Raw genomic sequence first — 19906 nt, 5'->3', positions numbered from 1 at the left:
TGGTACATACAAAAATGTGTTTTCAGGATGATCACCATAGCATTATTTATAATAGAGGAAAATTAGAAACAGTCCAAAGAAATGTCAAATAATAAGACATTGAATAGGTTCTGGTAGAGTCATAACATAGTATTTTATGTAACCACCAAAAAGTATTTTTAGGATTATTTTATCTTTGTTTTGGAGAATGCTTTAAAAGAAATACTAATACTAAGTAAGAAAAGGAGATTGTCAAATTGGAGTATTAATTTTGTTTAAAAAAATATAGAAAGAAAGCTGTCTTGAAAAAGGAACTAGGAATAAATACATCAAATTATGAACTTTTATTTTTAACTGGTGAGACTACAGGTCATTTTTATCTTCTTTATCCATTTGCCAAGTTTTGCATATTACAGAGTACATGCACTCTATAATCAAAAAAAAAGATGTGTCAATATTGTTAAAAAACAAAATTCAACTGAATAAATTTTAAAGATCTTCCTGACTTTATTCAGTGATTCATAAAATTGGGCAGCCTCCAATCTAGCAGATAGAAAGGAGCTCTGAGGAGTTGAAGGAAAAGGACTCACAGAGAGAAGGAAGTAGGAACGAGGAAGTTACAGGAGGCAAAAAAGCAAGATCGCTATTGCAGGATTACTTTCCTTTAGTGGGTGGCAGGGGTCTATTATGCAGATTGTCTGACTTGTGCTGAGCTGGGAATTCCTGATTAACTGGTTTAAGATTCTGTTTCAGGGAGAGCCAAAACTATGAGTTAGTCTCCGTTTGGTGCCCTGGGGCTTTAGCATAAGTGACTCCATTTTAAACTTGTCATCTTTTTAACAATACAAAAAGAAAGAAAGAAATCAAGCAAGGATACTTTTGAAAGTAAGTTCTTGGTTTCTTGCCTTTACCAGTGTTCTCCCCACATTCATGTGGTGAGTGTAAATATGCAATTTTCTCTTAATATACTGTTTTATTTAAAAAAATTTTTTTTAATGTTTATTTTTGAGAGACCGAGCGTGAGCAGAGGAGGGGCAGAGAAAGAGTGAGACACAGAATCTGAAGCAGGCTTCAGGCTCTGACCTGTCAGCACAGAGTCCAACGCGGGGCTTGAACTCACAAACTATGTGATCATGACCTGAGCTGAAGTCAGATGCTTAACCAACTGAGTCACCCAGGCACCCCTAAATATACTGTTTTAAAACACTAATGTGACCCTGTACCCTGCAAAAGTTAAGTAATGGATATGACCTGAGTATCATCATAAATTTTCTACCCAAAATAAGGGCAGGAGAAATAACTTTATTTATGTTTATTATAGCTGGCCAAATATTGGAGAAAAGGAAGTAGATGGGATAGGACTTTGCTGTGTTTGGAGTGGAGGCAGAGTCCTGGATTCTAGTCCTAGGCTTGCTGCTATCATTGTGTAAGACACTGGGGTGCTTAGAGCCTCAGTGTCCTCATCCCCAGATGAGGTCATAGGGTTGTTTTGCAGATCAGATAAGGCTAATGGTCATGAAAGCACTGTACCACTTAACTGTAAAATGTAAACAAGAATTTTGAAGCCGCTTTAGTGGTTAAAATCAGTTTCAGCAAAGACATGAATGACATCTTTTGTTTTTTTCTTCGTCTTCAGGAAATCCGGCAACACCAAAACCAGCACCCAGTACAACAGGCACTTCCACCGTATTGGTTGCAACTGCAGTCCATGCGTATCGATAGTAAGTAGCTGAGAAGGAGTGCTCTCTGGCGGTGGGGTTAGGTGCCCATCTTTTCTCAATAAGCCTCTGTTCATTGTGAAATAAACTGCAGTTAGGCTGCACAGTCCTTCCACAGGCGAAGTATCAGTAATGCTTTTGAACATTTCAGTTCGAGAATTCGGTATGTAAAACCCTGAAAAGCCGTTATCTTGTATACCTTGTGTACTAGGAAGTGCTTGTACCCTCAACAACTGCCTTCTTAAGTGCTGAAAGAAAGCCACTTCACTGAGATATTATGAATAGATATTTAGAGAGTAAAGAAGTTGTAGAAGAGCTTTAAATTACAAACTGCTCACCTGTGTTGTCTTCTTGAGACTGAATGACTAGATTCCCCACTTCTACATGGCAGAAGAGAAAGCTGAGTTTAAAGAATTATTAGTAATACCTGTTATTTTTCTTGCTTCTCTAGCACAAACGGTCAGTATGTAAAGCAGGGCAAGTTTGGTGCTGCAGTCCTGGGGAACCACACAGCCAGAGAGGTGAGAACTCTTGTGTGTTTTCAGGTGTCCCAGATCATACTGTTGAGCTGGTTTGTACCTACGCTTGCCCAGTGTCTCACGTATCAGAGGATTAGAATGATTGTTTGTTTGTATTGAATGTGAATTTTTAATACAAGGTACATAGTAATAGTTATAGTCCTGTGTTGCTTACTATTGTGCATTAAAACAAAGCAACCATTCAGTCTTTTAAGTTTGACCTTTGTGTTATGGAACTAGCTTAAGACTTTGGAGAGTTTTAGAGTAAACCATTTACTAAGGACAATCCTTTGTTAGGTAATGAACAACACTTAGTGTTCTACTTAGAGCATTCTGTCTTTACACCTGAATTAATGACTGGTGTTTATCCTTTGAAAGTTTGACAATGAGTTGGGTAGTTGATCACACAGAATACTATTGGTTTGGATCAAAAAGAAGATATGGCTAGCAGCCCTGAGACTTGATTTCCTTGTGTGGGTTGTCTCTAGCTTCAAGTTCTGCTCCAGAACATTTTAAACGTTGGTGAGAGCAGCCCAAGAAATTATGGAATTTCAGAGGTCCAGTGAACTAAGGGCCATGCTCCTGAGACACTCAGAGACCTAGATAAGATGGCCTGTTCAGGTAACTAATGTAATAGACAACACTCATTTGTATTAAAAACAAACAAAAAAGCCTAACTGGAAATTTGGAAACACACATAAAAATTGTGGGACTAGAATAATGAACCCCCCGAAACCCATTACTAGGTTCTAACAGTTATTAATCTTGTTCCATCGTTTTCTTTTTTTTAATGTTTATTTATTTATCTTGAGAGAGAGAAAGAGCGCATGCTAGGACAGGGCACAGGGAGAGAGAGAATACCAAGCAGTCTCCATGGACAGCGTCACAACCATGAGATCATGACCTGAGCAGAAACCAAGAGTCAGACACTCAACTGACTGAGCCACTCAGGCTCCCCTCTTCTTAGTTCATCTTAATTCCAGCCTGTCTTCCTTCTTCTTAGTCTTATTTTGACTACATCTCCAGCATACAATTTTACCTGTAAATACTTTAGTATATATCCCAAGATCTTTTTCCTAACATAGCCATTATTCAATTATCACCTAAAAAAACCCACAATAATTTTTTGATCTCATTCACTACCAGCTAGTGTTCAGATTTACCTGATTCTCTCTCTCTCTTTTTTTTTTTTTAGTTTGTTTTAATCAGGATCTAATAAGGTCCATACATTGCAGTTGGCTACCATGTCCCTTAAATCTTTCATTCTCTCATCCAGAGGTACATAGTGTCTAATTATCCCTAATTTTGTTATGTAGTAGCCATCCATGATTATTATCCAGATGTATTAATTCATTAGGAGTTGCCATTGGATTTTAAAAATCTGGTATTGAGACTCCACCAGCCTTCAGCCCCGGTAAGATGCAGTAGGTTATGGCAAGCAGCAATTCCCACTGCAACAATTGTAAAAAAAGCAGGTAAATTGCAAAAATTATATTTTAAAATTCACTGGAGAGCTCTAGAAAAGACGTGGACTAGAGGAACTAAAATTTCAAAGAGGGAAAAGCCGATGAGCCAAGTATTTCCTTCTCTTGGTTCTTTTGCTGATGTGCCTAGGGGTGGACCAAGCATCAGGTATGGCCCAATCAGAGAGACCTCTTGGGGGAAAGAGATACTGGCAGAAGCTAGAGGAGCTCCAAACACAAGATTAGTTTTTCCCCATGGGACATTTGCAGAATTCTGGGGTGGCGTGGAAGTCCAGAGGCTGTGCCAGAAAGGCAGAGGGAAACTTCTGTCATCTTGTGGTGCATAGGAGATAAAGTCCTACTGTAGGGGGAGTACCTGTAATAAGCAGCAAGCAACAACTTTCATCTCAATACATTTGCTAGATTTTGAACTTAAGGGGGAGGAGAACCCAGCTCAGAATGTCTGATGGGCAGAACTTTCAGGACCAAGGAGTCAGAGACCTTCTAGGTTCTTAATCAAAAGTCAGGGAAGATAATGCTTGAGATAGAGACAACCCAGAAGTAGATCAACTCTTGATAAATCTATGAATCTTCCCTAACCAGTTCAGCCTATAATTGGATTGGATTGAGGTGATCAGCCCCTCACTCTATCTGCCTAACATAGGATAAGAAAGTACTTTCTGGTACCAGATTGTATGTGAGCCCCCAAGTTCTTCCCTCCCCTCTGGAATTGAATTGTAATTATTTGCGTAACTATGATTTTGTGTGTATGTGTGTGTGTGTGTGTGGGGGGGGGTGGTAAATATAAATGAAACAAAATATTTTCAGGAGCACCTGGGTGGCTCAGTCTCAGTTAAGTGTCTGACCCTTGGTTTTGGCTCAGGTCATGAACTCACAGTTTGTGGGTTCCAACCCCGTGTCGGGCTCTGTGCTGAGAGTGTGGAGTCTGCTTGGAATTCTCTCTCTCTCTCTCTCTCTCTCTCTCTCTCTCTCTCTGTCTGCCCCTCCCCTGCTCACTCTGTCTCTCTCTCTGTGAAAATAAATAAAATTATAAAAATTAAAAAAGAGAGAAAATATTTGCCATTTTAACCATTTTTAAGTGCACAGTTCAATAGCATTAAGTACATTCATGATACTGAGCAGTGTTCACCACTGTCTATTTCCACTTTTTCATTACTCCAAACAAAAAACTCTGTCACCTTTAAACAAACTTCCCATTCTCCCTTCCCATATCCCCTGGTAATCTTTAATCTTTTCCTTTTTTTAATACTTATTTATTTTAAGAGAGAGGGAGGAAGAGGGAGGGGCAGAGAGAGAGAGAGAGAGAGAGAGAATCCCAAGCATGCTCTGTGCTGTCAGTGCAGAGCCTGACGGGCTTGATCTCACAAACTGTGAGATCATGACCTAAGCTTAAACCAAGAGTCGGACACTTAACTGAGCCAACCTGGCATCCCTCTAATTTACATTGTCTCTATGAATTTGTCTATTCTAGATATTTCATATAAGCGGAATCATACAATATTTGTCATTTGTCCTTTTATGTCTGGCTTATTTCAATTAGTGTAATGTTCTCAAGATTTATCCATGTTGTAGCATGTTATCAGAATTTCATGCCTTTTCAGGGCTGGATAATATTCTGTTGTATGTAGGTAACACATTTTGTTTATCCATTCATCAGTTGATCGACATTTTTGGTAGTTTCTCCCTTTCAACTGTCGTGAATAATAGTACAGTAAACATTGGTGATTATCTATTTTCAGCTCTTTGGGGGATGCGCTAAAGGTGAAATTGCTGTGTCTTATGGTGATTCTGTTTAGCTTTTTGAGGAGCTGCCAGACTGTTTCCACAGCAACTGTACTGTTTTACGTTTTCATAAGCAGTATGTGAGGGTTCCAAATTCTCTAATACCTTGCCACTATTTCATTATTTTTCCTTTTTTAAAAATGGCCATTCTAGTTGGTGTGAAGTGGTACTTTTTTGTGGTTTTAATTTGCATCTCCCTAATGACTAATGATGTGGAGCATCTTTCTATGCACCTGTTGACCATTTGTAGATCTCTTGTCACCCCTCATACCAATGGAAACACCGACAAAATAAAGGCATTGCTAATTACAGTAAAAGAATAAGGCCAAAATGAGAAGCAATTAAAATGGATATAATTTAAAATCGAAGCTTTCAGCAGTCAACTGAGTTTTGAGTTTTATGCCTCTTTGAAGCACAGCCCCTGACATCTTACTGCTGATTTTGTATTGCCTTTTAACTTCCATTCTCTTTTTTTTTCTGCCTATCTTTACTTGAATACAGTATAGGATTCTTCTTTATATCAGTCAACAACAGCCAGTTACTGTTGCCAGGATTCATCTGAACTTTGAGCTCATGGTAAGACTTCCCATGTTGGAATCATTAGCTCCTTTGGGAAGGGTTTATAGGAGAGATTGGTCTGTGCGTACCTGGTAGGAATTAGATCTACTATTTCAGCCCCTGGACGTCTGTGTGGATGTCTTAACAGAGCCTGTCGAAAAAGTCTCTTGCCTGCCTTCTGGGAAATGGACCAAGGGTGGTTGGTGGAGGGCAGGAGGGAAGAAGAAAGTTCCCTATCTCTCTTTGGGTCCACTTCAGTCAAGGCCCTTCTCAATGAGTTTAGGCAGTCAGATGATGCACTGTGCTACCTGTGGTTGGGTTATCCTAGTATCTCTCCTTTCCCCAGGTTCGGCCCAATAACTATAGCACCTTTTATGATGACCAGAGACAAAACTGGTCCATCATGTTTGAGTCGGAAAAGGCTGCTGTGGAGTTCAATAAACAGGTAAATACCATCTTATTCTTATTGTGAAAAGCCAAACACTAGTTTGGATTTCTCTTGATTTAGGAAACTATATGGAAAACTTATAATCTGCTATGTGTTGTTAGTGACAAGCATAAAAAAAAAAAAAACCACTAAATTTGTCACTTGAGCTTGTTGTGGCTCAGAGAAATAATAGGAATGTTTATTGAAATTGCTTGAAAATGTGACTTTCAGAGCAAAAAGGCTTAATGCAAACTTCTTTCAAACATTTTTCACTTTATAAATTATTTTAAGGGATAAATAAAACTATCTTTCAAAAATAGTGTTTCAAAAGAACTTTTATAATGTTATATGATCCTTGTAGAAAATTTAGAAAAGCATTTTTTAAAAAATCACTTGAAATCTTAGTGCCCGAAGGAACCACTATTAATATGTTAGATTTCTTTTTTTCTTAAAAAAAAAAATTATTTATGTATTTATTTATAAGGTTTTTTAACATTTTAATTTCTTTTTTAGAGAGTGCAAGTGGGAAGGGGCAGAGAGAGAGGCAGACACAGAATCCGAAGCAGGCTCTCAGCTGTCAGCTGACATGAGCCTGATGTGGGGCTCAAAACCATGAACTGTGAGATCATGACCTGAGCTGAAGTCAGATGCTTAACTGACTGAGCCACCCAGGCGCCCCTTATTTATTTATTTTTAAGTTTATTTATTTATTTTGAGAGAGAGAGCGTGAGGGAGGGAAGGACAGGGAGAGAGGGAATCCCAAGCAGTTTCTGCACTGCCAGCATGGAGCCCAATGCGGGGCTCAAACTCACGAACCATGAGATCATGACCTGAGCTGAAACTAAGTCAGAAGCTTAACAGACTGAGCCACCCAGGCCCCTGTTTCCCTTTTTCTATGGGTAATATATGTAAATGGGCATACTCCTTTAAGAGTTCAATATTTTGCTTATTTTTTTTAACAATGTATAATGCGTTTTTCCCCACCTCATGAAAAATTATTTGGAAATATTGTTGAAAGCTGCATAGTATGAATGTTCTTGAATTTATTTAACCATTCCCTTACTTTTAGACATTTAGGTTGTTTTCAGTCTGACATGATACTGTAGCAAGCATTGTTGTATATAAGTCTGTGTCTTCTTTTTTTTTTCCTGATTATTTACTTGCGCTAGATTTCTAGATGTGGAAGATTGTGTCAAAGAGTCCAAATATTTTTTGGTTCTATAGACAATTTGGCATACTGCTTTTCAGAGAGATTATAATATTTCACATTCATATCTGTTCTCTCACTATACCTTTGCCAACATTTAGAATCACCTTTTTCTTTTAGTCTGGTTTGCTTGGTAAAAAATGATGTCTCATTGTAATTGATTGCAATTATGAAATCTTGTTTTTTAACTCTATTTATTTATTTTGAGAGAGAGAGAGAGACTGAGTGAGCAGGGAGGGGCAGAGGGAGAGAGAGAGAATCCCAAGCAGGCTCAGCACTAACTGCAGAGCCTGATACAAGACTCAAACTCACCAATCATGAGATTATGACCTGAGCCAAGATCAAAAGTCGGATGCTTAATTGACTGAGCCACCCAGGTACCCCGTAAAACCTTTCTTTTAAGAAAATGAGTAGCAAATTTTTCATGTGTATCATGTTTAAAAATGACCATAATTATTCATGAAGATGTGTCTGACTCTTTTGTCTAAGATTTGTGCTAAGATAATATGACTAAATCTGTAAGTAGCGAAGATGCAAATTCTGGGAATGCAGCATGATTTTGTAAATGGCCTTTTTTCTAGTTTGTCTTTAGAAATGCCTTTTGAAAGTGTTGTAGAAGCTCTCCTTTCTTTCATAGGTTCCTAAACACTGAAATAGTAAAATCATCAGAGTAATGCTAGCTAATGCTTTTTGTGTACTTACTATTCTTTGCCAGGCACTGTGCCGAGTGCTGTGTTTGTATTAACTACAGATACTCCAGACACAACTACAGATAGTAACTACAGATACGAATACTGTATTTGTATTAACTAAGTTGTATAACTTAACTGCAGAGTTTTTATCTCCATTTTACAAAATAACCTGTATGAAATAAGGTTCACAGGAGTTAAGTTATTTGGCTGAGGCCATAAGTTAATAAGTGGCAGTTGCCCAGATCTGTACCCAGACAGTCTGACTCCAAAGCCTTACTCTTAAGCACTTCGATTCCTGGCAGGATTACTGACTTCAGAGTGGTTTATTCCTAAACACGTAATCAGTTTTGTTAGTGGACAGCACTGTTTAGAAAAGAGCATTAACGATAATATTTCCTGAGCTCGAACTAAGTTTATGCTGCTTTGATTTCGTCTCACAGGTGTGCATTGCCAAGTGCAATAGCACCCCCTCCCTAGATGCAGTGCTCTGCCAGGACCTCGTTGTAGTGGAGGGCCCTGCTGTAGAAGTTGGAGATTCTTTGGAAGTGGCCTATACCAGCTGGCTCTTTCAGAATCATGTGCTGGGCCAGGTAAGGAAAGGTAGCCTGCAAGTGCTTTTGTAACTGAAATAGCATGAGGGCTCTTCATATGTAAAGCATTACTGCTGTGAGTTGCTGCTCTTGGCAAATAGAAATCTTTCAGGGACCCTGCTCTGACTGCTTTTGGTGTATAGTCATGAAATGCTAATATGTTCAATCTGTTCAGTGCCACCTGGTCTCATCTATTTAGAATGGAAACCAGTTTCCTCCTAAGTATCACTTTTGGTAATGGTTTGTGTGTATGTCTTTGTCCTTCTATACTGGTTTCAAACTTGAATTTATTCTGATGGGATTAGGTCTTAAAACTTGTATTAGCAATAATCACACCTCAGATAAACCTCATTGGCTATGATACTGCCAACTGCACAAAGCTTAAAACTTCTTTTTAGACTTTCCTTACAATTGTTTCTTTGTTTTTTTTGTGTAATAGATACTGGAAATAGAATGGACTTTTGTGTTTTAATATCATTACGCTCTCAAAACCAGTATGATGTGATAGAAAGAACTTTAGACTAAGTCAAAAAAAATGGACATTCAAGTCCCAATTTAGCCATGATGTGGTCCCTTCTTTTTGGGTCTTTTAAGAACTACCCCCCCCCCCCCACCTGCCCCTGCCCAGTATATTTGACATTCCTTATTCCAGGAATACTGTGCTGATCTATATTGACTATCACATTATTATTATTATTATTATTATTACTATTATTTTTGGAAATTGGCTGACCTCATTTGCTTTGATCAAATTGCAGGTTTTGGATTCTACTGCTAACAAAGATAAGCTGCTTCGCCTGAAATTAGGATCAGGAAAAGTCATCAAGGTACAGTGTTAACTGTGTTCTTTGTATGGCTTTATTAGTTGCAGTGGGCTTAATTTAGATTAAATTTGTGAAATTTCTAGCCTGGGTGCATTGAGTCCAGAAAGGTGTGGTTAAAAAGTAGGAAAAAAAAGTTCCACGTGATCTGGAAAACTACATGGGAAAATTTAACCTATGAGAATATATTGAAGATGGGGACTTTTTTTTTTTTAAGAATTTTTTTTTTTTAATGCTTATTTTGAGAGAGAGAGACAGAGTGCGAGCTGGCGAGGGGCAGAGAGAGGGAGACACAGAATCCAAAGCAGGCTCCAGGCTCCATGCTGTCACCACAGAGCCTATCGCGGGGCTCGAACTCATGAACTGTGAGATCATGACCTGAACGGAAGTCGGATGCTTAACCAACTGAGCCACTCAGGCGAAGATGAAGACATTTCTTTAATTCCTACTGTTTCTTTTTCATTGTGTTACTGTGAGGAAATTATTAAGTCCTTCTTGTAGCCTTATAGGGAGAGAAGTGAAACTGTTTCTTCTAGAACTGTATCATACTGGGTGATTTTTATCTGTCTGAGATGCTTTGAATCAGCATTTTCCAATCGTGAGCAGCTATGATATAGCAGGCAGAACACTGGGATTGGAGTCTGAGGACTTGGGTTCACACTGTGAAGTTTTTCCTTACCAACTGTGCAAGTGTTTTATAAAATTCAGAGTATTTTACAAATGTGGGCTATCATTGTGTCAGGAATGTTGAGGTGTTACAAAGTACTCATTGGTAAAAGTACTCATTGCCACTCAAGTGACAAAAAGGTTTTTGGTTTTCTTCATAGCTTTGTTTATCACTCCTTTTCTTAGAATCTTTTGGAGACTTTCTTATAGATCATAGGAGTTAAGGCCTGACCTTTAAAGCTAGATAGATCTAGTGTTACATCTTGGCTTAACAATTCACTAACAATTTGATCTTGGGTTAGTTACTTAAGCCTCCCTAAGCCTCAGTTTTCTTATCTGTAAAATGGGGATAATGCTTCTAACCTTATGAGGTTATTTTAGGGATTAAACAACACAGTCCAAGTAAAGCACGTACCAGAGTACTTGGAAAATGTGTTTAATGAATGATAGCTTTTATTTCTCTCTTTTTAAAAATTTATTTATTTTTTACTTTACATCCAAGTTAGTTAGCATATAGTGCAACAATGATTTCAGGAGTAGATTCCTTAATGCCCCTTACCCATTCAGCCCATTCCCCTCCCACAACCTCTCTAGCAACCCTCAGTTTGTTCTCCATATTTATGAGTCTCTTCTGTTTTGTCCCCCTCCCTGTTTTTATATTATTTTTGCTTCCTTCATCTCTTTGTATCTTAAAGTCCTCATATGAGTGAAGTCATATATTTGTCTTTCTCTGACTAATTTCGCTTAGCATAATACCCTCTAGTTCCATCCACGTAGTTGCAAATTATTTCTCTTTTAATACCATTCTCTCCTCCAGTTTCTCTCATTATCTAAGATAAGTGTATTTCATCTAGCCCCAAATATGCTGGCTTTTACAAGTGAATAGAAGCAGTATTCTAGATATTCTTATAACCGGTGGCGGGGGGGGGGGGTTGGCAAGGGGAATAGTTGAACTTGATCTCTCTCTAGGATCTTTAGAGGTCCAAATCTGAAAGTGTGGATGAGAGGATCCTAATCCCAGCACTTCATTTTGTCTTATGAGAAGGCTTGTATCTGATAAGCTTTTCCTCTTGTCTGATTCCTGAAGGCCTGGGAGGATGGGATGCTGGGCATGAAAAAAGGAGGGAAGCGGTTGCTTGTCATCCCTCCAGCCTGTGCTGCCGGCTCTGAAGGGGTAACCGGATGGACTCAGTCGCCAGACTCAATCCTGGTGTACGAGGTGGAGATGAGGCGGGTGAGTGAAATTGTGCTGTTTTGTGTTTGATGAGTCCTTTTTGCCATTAAGTAAAATGAATAAATATGTTTGAAAAACAAGTTCAAAGACTTTTTATTTTATTTTTTATTTTTTAAAGAAATGGTATAGTTGGAAAGAGCTACAGCTTTGTAATCTAAAGACCAAGGTTTATGTCCTTCCTGGTGCTCTGTTGAGTCTAGAAGAGGTAGTGACTGAACAAGTTAGTTCTCTACACTAACTTTTTTACTCTGTCTGTAAAATAGTGGTTCCTATCCAATGTATGTGATTTTTGCCTTAGTATTTCCATGGCTACAAATTTAATTTATTTTGTCTCTATGTTTACATAATAATGCAAAGATATCTGTACATAGATAGAGATACTTAGCTTCCTCTCTCTGCCATGTTGTTTATAATAGTAAAAACTGGAAATAAAATATCCATCATTAAGCAACTGGTAAGTTACGGTTTTTCATGGAGTGGACTTTTATGCATTTCTTACAGAATATGCAAAATCTGTTGTTAAGTGAAAAAAGCAAGTTGCAAATTAGTATGGATAGTATGATCTCGTGTATGCATGTGTATGTAAATATATAAAATATTTATGAACAAACATAAAAATGTATATATACAGTCATACACATGTATATATGTATGTCTGTATCTATACAGATAGATACATGTATATTGCCCATATCTTCATAGGAAATTTCTGGAATGTTAAAAAAAATGATTAAAAGTGACTTTTTCTGGGGAATGGAAATGGAGTTCAGAAACTTTTCTTTTGTACATTCTCCAAAATTTTTATCGTGAATATGTAGAATTTCTACAATAAAATTTGTAACAAATTGTGGTTAAATAAATTAATGCTCCCCTCCAAAAAAAAAAAAAAAGACCTTGTTTGCTTTTACATTGTGTTTGTTAGGTGTGCTAGTGTTTGTGACTATAAAATATAATATACAAAATAAAAATTATGATTATCTTCACTGTGGCTGTTCTTTCTGCTGCAACCAATGATATGCTTTTCTTCTCAAGGACTTTCCTAATTGAACACCTTTATCTCTGCTGAGTCATTCCAGCCTTCTTTTACTGATGTGCTTTGAGCTGCCTTTTCCACAGCTTTTATATTCTGAGTTTTCCTTTGACTTTGAGGAAGTCATGACTGGTCTTGGATAACAAACCAGGGCACCTGTGTGGCTTAGTTTGGTTAAGCGTCTGACTTCGGCCCAGGTCATGATCTCACAGTTCGTGATTTCAAGCCCCACGTCGGACTCTGTGCTGACAGCTCTGAGCCTGGTGTCTGCTTTGGATTCTGTGTCTCCCTCTCTCTCTGTCCCTTCCCCGCTCACACTCTGTGTCTCTCTCACTCTGTCTCAAAAATAAATAAACATTTAAAAAAAAAAAGATAGCAAACCAATTTGAATCCATTAAGACTGGCATTTTGTAACCATGAGGAAAAAAATACTCTATATTACTAATAATCAATGAATTACAAATTGACATGCTTAATAAATTGACCAGGCTGATACAGAATGATAATACCCAGTGTGATGAGCATCAAGAGAACATTACACACTACTTGTGGAGTAGAGAGAGACGAGTTCACCCTTTGTGGTGTGAAATGTAGTGGTGTATACCAGAAGCCTTAAAAATGAACATACCTTTTCTCCAACTGTTTAACTTCTGGGAATTTATACTTTGGGAAAGATTATGTGCAAAGATATAGATAAAAAGTCATTCATAGAAGTATTGTTTATGATGTGGCAGGGAAATTAGAAATGAACTGGATGTCTAACAACTAGGAATTGGTGAAATAAATTTTGTAGCAACATATTTAAGACTTCGGTTTCCATAGTCTTTTAGAGACTTTTTCTTCTAGATAATAGCAGGTATGGGTATGACCCTTGAAGTTAGACATACTCTTAAGTAGTTAAAAATGATGTTGTAGATTGGTAATTTAGTAACATGGAAATGTATTACTGAGTGAGCAAAGCAGGTTTCAAAACAATATGGTCCCTTTTTTGTAAAAAATATACAAACACATAGATGTGAAACACTGCACAGACTCTAGCAGTGTTATTGTGTCGTGGTTGGATTACGGATGATGATGATGATGGAGATGATGATTGGCTTGTCTACATTTTCTGATTTGCTACAAGGGAACGGGTAATGACTTGTGTAGTGAAGAATAAGTAAAAGAAAGGAGGGCAGAGAAGGCAGGATCTCTTTTTTGTAGCCTGTTCCACCTGTGGTTGATCTCTTCCCAGGTCAAGTTTGCCAGAGATTCTGGCTCTGATGGGCACAGCGTTAGCTCCCGCGATTCCGCCGCCCCTTCTCCCATACCAGGTGCGGACAGCCTCTCTGCTGACCCTGTTGTATCACCACCTACATCGGTGCCTTTCAAATCAGGGTAAGATCCTGAAGTTGTATCATGCTTTTTTATTGTCCATAGAAGCGATCTGTAGAGGGGTTAAGAAATAAGGTGTAGTTGCAAACTAAAATAATTTTAAATAATTGGGAAAAAATGAGATGAGGGAAGTGGGGAAAATATTTGCTTGAAGATTTTTCTGACAAAGAATTGATTAATACAGTCTTTTAAACCACTAACTCAGATGTATATGAATACCTGCCAGACCATGGAAGAAAATTGAGTAAAAGGCATAAACATAAAGCACATACTCAAGGGGAAAAAAATGGAAATAATCAAAACAATTTGAATGGAAAATTATTCATTTTCACCAACTTTCAGAGATTGTGCAAACTGAAGAATGATTAAAATTCTCTTTCACAGCAAGTGAATTGACAAATGTTTTCAAAAACAGTTTGCTTATCTAATATGATTGAGACTTAAGATTATGGATTTGGGATTTTTTTTTTTTTATCTTAGCATGTGTGTTACTTTCAGGGAGCCGGCTCTTCGTATCAAATCTAACTCCCTCAATGAACAGCTGACAGTAAATACAGTGAGTATGCAAGTCTGTCTCCCTCACCCCAAGTCTGCTGAAAGGTTTCATGTGCCTAGGGTAGGATAGACAAAAAAAAAAAAAGTTCACTATTTTATTAATTTCCCCTTCCTTGGAAATTAGTATAAATTAGCTTGGGCTTCTACAAGGACAGACCTGTGTTCAGATCTTTATTCTGGTAAACTTGTGGCCTTGAGAAAATTATCTAACTTCTAGTCCTCAGCTTCTTCATTATTAAAGTGGATATAATTCTCATAGTTCCTTTAAAGGGTTCTTGTGATCTGTTTGTAAAGCACTAAGCTTAGAGCCTACATAAAGTATGCCTTCACTTTATAGTTAAGAGATTTTTATGAAGTTTAAATAAAATAATGTCTGTGGAGGTGTTAGCATTGTGTATGGCATACTGTAAGCGTTCACTTAACATTAGCTCTTGTTATTATCATGATTACTGCTAACAATGTGTGGCTTCACGCTTTCATTGTCTTAGACGAATCCTGCACTAATTCACCAACTAGTTGACTTTGAGGCAGTCACTGGGCCTCTGTGTTTCTCTGACTGCAAGATGAGAAGACTAGCATACGGTTGTAGTAGAATTTGGATTTGAAAGCCTTTGGGAGCATGAACACTGTTCTTGACTGCTGCCCTGCCTGGTCGGTGAAGGCATCTGAGTTTGCCGCATGAGGATGAGATGAAAGCCCTGGGGCCTTCGCCTCCATGCTGGGAAACAAGATAATTGCGTAGAGTGAAACTGATGATTAATTTCTCTCTGGCCCTGGTTTACTTGTTTATAATCAGCCTAAAGCAGGAATTATTAAACAAATAATTGATTTGGTATGTATAACGAGTGATCTCCAGAACCCCAAAACTTGAAGCCAGAGAATTAAGAAAATTGAAAAACAATGATAACCTCAGATCTTCAAACGGTCATGAAAATTATTTAGTGTGGGTTCTCTGGTACTTTCTAGGCAGAGCTATTGTTGTCACCTGTTTCTAAGCTTCAGTAACTTCCAGTAGACACTTGGTCTTCAAACTTTTAAAAAATTTTCTTTTGTCTTTTACAGTTGTTGTTGTTTTTTTTTACATTTATTTATTTTTGACAGACAGGGCACAAGTGGGGAGGGGCAGAGAATGAAGGAGACAGAATCCGAAGCAGGCTCCAGGCTCTGAGCTGTCAGCACAGAGCCCGACGCGGGGCTCGAACTCACAAACTGTGAGATCATGACCTGAGCCGAAGTCGGACACTCAACTGACTGAGCCACCCAGGCGCCCCAATAGTTTTTTCTTTTTTTTTTTTTAATTGAGGCAAAACTCACCATCTTCTTCTTTCTTTTTACATTTAAGTTTTTATTTTTTGTTTTGAATAGGTGATTACATTCATATGTTTTGATAATGATCAAAACAATACAAGAAGATATACATTGCGAAGATTCACTCCTGCCCCTAGCCCCATCTACCCCATCCCATCTCCCTCTCCTTTTAGGTAACTGCTTTTATTAGTTTCATATATATTCTTTTAATGTTTTTAATGCAGCTGCAAACAAATAGGAATGTATATCCTATTTTTCCATCCTTTCACAAAAAATGGCATAGTATATGTGTTGTCCTCCATGCTTTTTACATTATGGTATATGTAACAGTATCTTTCCGTGTTAGCATACCGAAAGCTTCCTCGTTCTTTTTTTAATCTCTAGATCGGGCTATGCCACTGTGTGGATATGGTATATCTAGTCCTCTTTTGACGGGCCCGGCTTTCTTTGATTATGTCCCTCTGATCAGTTAAAAAAATGAGAACATGCACCCAATATATATCTGTTTACAAATTGTATAAAGTACTGTCCATCCCTGTAATAAATAAGTTTAATATCTTATGTTTATAACCGCTTAAAATAATCCAAAAATAGAGGTTATGGTCATTTCTTTTTATGCCCAATAGATCATCATATATACCCTCAGGGTATGTACTCTCCACTCTGAAGGCTGCACTTGAACAGATATAGAGGCTTCTAGCACAGGGACTAGTGTGTAGTCAATGCCAAGTCAGAGTTATATGAACCTGAATTTGGAACAAAGAGCTCCTGTTTCCTTCTTTCCCCAAATCTTTTCTGAACATCTATTTGCTGAATTTCTCCCAGGGTTTTCAGAGGGTACTGTCATCTACAATGCCTCTTTCCCTTGATCTGTATATAGTTTTTCACCTGTAAAATGAGAAGAATTACACCTGGTGGGAGACTTGATTGAAATAATAAGGTAATACATGTGGAACCCCTGTGTTCATTCCAACATACAGGGAATTATTTTTTACTGCTATTATTAATTGTGACCCGTGTGTGCTTTCTTTGGCAAGAAATATTTAATTCTTATTTTGTAGAAGAAATAGTTTCAAATCAACATGGCAGGGGGGCTTACTGAAGGATTTGAGTTAAGAGCCAAAGACATAGGACTAAAGTAGTGAGCCTTGATTATAGTGATTTTTGTGACTCTCTTCTCTTTTTAGAATCCTGATACAGTCAAAGCTAAGTTGATCTCTCGGATGGCTAAAATGGGCCAGCCCATGCTGCCCATCCTTCCACCACAGCTGGATTCCAATGATTCAGAAATTGAGGTATGACCCCCTGTCTCTGTTAGAATGAATAGTGCTAATATTTCTACCTTGTGTCCTTTTGGTTAAAATTATGACTTTTTCTGCCTGTAACCCAGAATCCTGTGGAGAGCTTATATTCAAAACAATGCAGGTTAGTATTGGTACATGTGTTTCCACTGTGATTAGTACTTCCCCTCAGAAATGGAAGCAATCTCATACATCTGCCACAAGAACAGGCAAGTTTTAAGTAGTCAGTTTAGCCTTCTTCTAGAATCTCTATTGTCAGTAAAAACCATGCTTGAGGCAGCATGGTGCCCAAACCATGAAAGATGCTCAATTCATATTGGTTGATTGAATGTCGAAATTCTCTTCGGACATGTTGGTGTTCCCACTGACATTACCTTTTGCTGAGGATCGCACTGTTTTGTCTTTTGGCTTTGTGTATGGTGTGGTTGTTTTGAAGTTAAAAAAATTTTTTTTAATTTTTTTATTTATTGCTTTTGAGAAAGTGAGCAGGGAAGGAGCAGAGGCGGGGCGGGGTGGGGGGGGGGGGGGGTTGGAGGATCCAAAGTGGGCTCTGTGCTGACAGCAGAGATCATGACCTGGGCCAAGACCGGACGCTTAACCAATTGAGCCACCCAGGCACCCCTGAATTTCAAGAATTTTATTGCAATGAATTGTATCAGTTTTTTCCCTATGTCTTTTGCTTTTGACATTATGCTTTGACATTATGTTTTGACATTATGTTTAGAAAGCTTTCTCACTTTCAGATATTATAAATATCACATGTGTTTTCTAAAAGTATTATTTCATATTTTGATCTAAAATTTTTATCCACCTGGAATTTGGTGTATGATATGAAAGTAGCTTAGTTCTAACTTAGCTCTTTTCCTGTTGGTCAGGTCCTTATTGAATAAAATCATCCTCTCTCAGTTGAACTGAAACACATAACAGATTGATTTTTAGGATTCTTTGACTTTGATATAAAACAAAGCAAAGGTGATGCTCTTGAAAAAATTTTCCAAAATAGGCTTTATTTTTCATCATTTTGTTTTATTTCTTCCTGGCAACGCTCTAAGTAGTTTTGAAGTTCAAATTTTTTTAAGAGTTCTTTTTTTTTTTTTAAGTTTCTTTCTTTATTTTTGAGAAAGAAGGCACACAGGAGGGGCAGAGAGAGTATCTCAAGCAGGCTCCATGCTGTCAGCACAGAGCCCCACATGGGGCTCAAACTCATGAACTATGAGATCATGACCTGAGCCGAAATTAAGGGTTTGTTGCTTAACCAACTGAGCCACCCTGGTGCCCCAGGCTCTCAGTAGATTTAATGTTTTAAAGGAGGATAGGATTTCTGGGGCCTCTTGTTATAGGTACTCACTGTAAATAATATAATTAACATAAATAAATAAAGCATTGTTTTCTTCAAATGCAACTCAGTGTTCTGTTAGCTCTATTTTTTAAATTCCTTTCATTCTGTTGTTAGACATTTAGGTGGATTAGAGCTGCAGTGATGTAAAACTGTCATACTTTTCCAGAAACGCATAATACATTTTTTTTTTTTAATTTTTTTTTTTTTCAACGTTTATTGATTTTTGGGACAGAGAGAGACAGAGCATGAACGGGGGAGGGACAGAGTCTAGAGAGGGAGACACAGAATCGGAAACAGGCTCCAGGCTCTGAGCCATCAGCCCAGAGCCTGACGCGGGGCTCGAACTCACGGACCATGAGATCGTGACCTGGCTGAAGTCGGACGCTTAACCGACTGCGCCACCCAGGCGCCCCAAACATTTTTGAGAATATGAGGGGACAAGGGGAAGTTCTAAAGTAAAAGAATGTCAAAGAGATTTCAGCCTTCGAACTGTAAGATAGCAGATCACAGTCACCATATTTTGTGCCCCAAGTTTGTCTTTTCCTTGTACGAATTGAGCAAATGTTCAGAAGATAATTTTGTTTAGAATTATAGTAGAGACCAACATTGCTTTGATTTTTATGAAAAGAAAGAATGGGGGGAAACACTCTAAAAAGAGACTCAGTGAACCCAATCTGTCTGTTTTTAAGTGAGTACCTTGAGGTCTGTGGGGATTATTTGGCAGAAGAGGAGAGGCTATACTGTTCCCCGGGTTTCCTTGCAAGAGAACCCTGTTCTCTGGGAACACACTAGGTCAATTTTAAGGTAACTGCTCGCTTGGAAAATGATACATTCTGGAGAGCGGTCACTACAGCTGCTTTAGTCCCTAAAATATCAACAACTTAGAATGTTTGAAGAAATTAACTCTATTTAATTATTTGGTATGATTTATAGGGGGAAGGGATCTCCCACAGCCCACACCCTAAACTCTTGCCTTTCCTTCCTCTTCTTTGCCTAAAAACACTGGGGGTAAGCAGGTTTAGGGTAGACAATCAGCCTCAGTCTTCATTTAAGGACCCAATACATAGTAACCAAAATGTTTGTTCCTGTTTCAGGAAGTGAACACTGTGCAAGGAGCTGGACAGCCGGTGGCAACTCCATCCATGCAGCCCTCTCTCCAGCCAGCGCATCCCGTGCTACCGCAGATGACCTCACAAGGTAAGGAACCTCTCTGGCTCTGTGGCCTTGAATTAAGTCAGCACCAGAGTTATCATCCCTGTTCCTTACATTGTTAGGCTGCATTGTTTTAGTATTGAGAACCGGATTAGAGTGTAAAACTTGTCA

General features: G+C 38.2%; 1 protein-coding gene and 1 pseudogene across 4 annotated transcripts in view; one reads left to right on the top strand and one right to left on the bottom strand.

Annotated features, from left to right (window-relative positions):
* The window catches only part of FKBP15 (FKBP prolyl isomerase family member 15), a 58531-nt gene that overhangs the window by 14430 nt on the left and 24195 nt on the right, over positions 1-19906 (top strand). For 2 of the 4 annotated variants that reach the window (XM_049636026.1, XM_049636019.1), the window contains exons 3-13: positions 1616-1700; positions 2149-2218; positions 5983-6057; positions 6386-6484; positions 8806-8955; positions 9714-9782; positions 11530-11676; positions 13941-14083; positions 14561-14636; positions 17131-17238; positions 19678-19780. In XM_049636026.1, the coding sequence (XP_049491983.1) occupies positions 1616-1700; positions 2149-2218; positions 5983-6057; positions 6386-6484; positions 8806-8955; positions 9714-9782; positions 11530-11676; positions 13941-14083; positions 14561-14636; positions 17131-17238; positions 19678-19780 (1125 nt within the window). Of the gene's footprint in view, positions 1-1615; positions 1701-2148; positions 2219-5982; positions 6058-6385; positions 6485-8805; positions 8956-9713; positions 9783-11529; positions 11677-13940; positions 14084-14560; positions 14637-17130; positions 17239-19677; positions 19781-19906 lie in introns of those variants that run through there. The other 2 variants (XM_049636031.1, XM_049636040.1) reach the window with 2 other exon arrangements.
* LOC125928265 (uncharacterized) lies at positions 9216-9337 on the bottom strand (annotated as a pseudogene).

Source organism: Panthera uncia, chromosome D4, assembly GCF_023721935.1.
Source record: "Panthera uncia isolate 11264 chromosome D4, Puncia_PCG_1.0, whole genome shotgun sequence".
Classification (NCBI taxonomy): Eukaryota; Metazoa; Chordata; class Mammalia; order Carnivora; family Felidae; genus Panthera; species Panthera uncia.
This window is presented reverse-complemented; position numbering and strand designations above follow the sequence as displayed.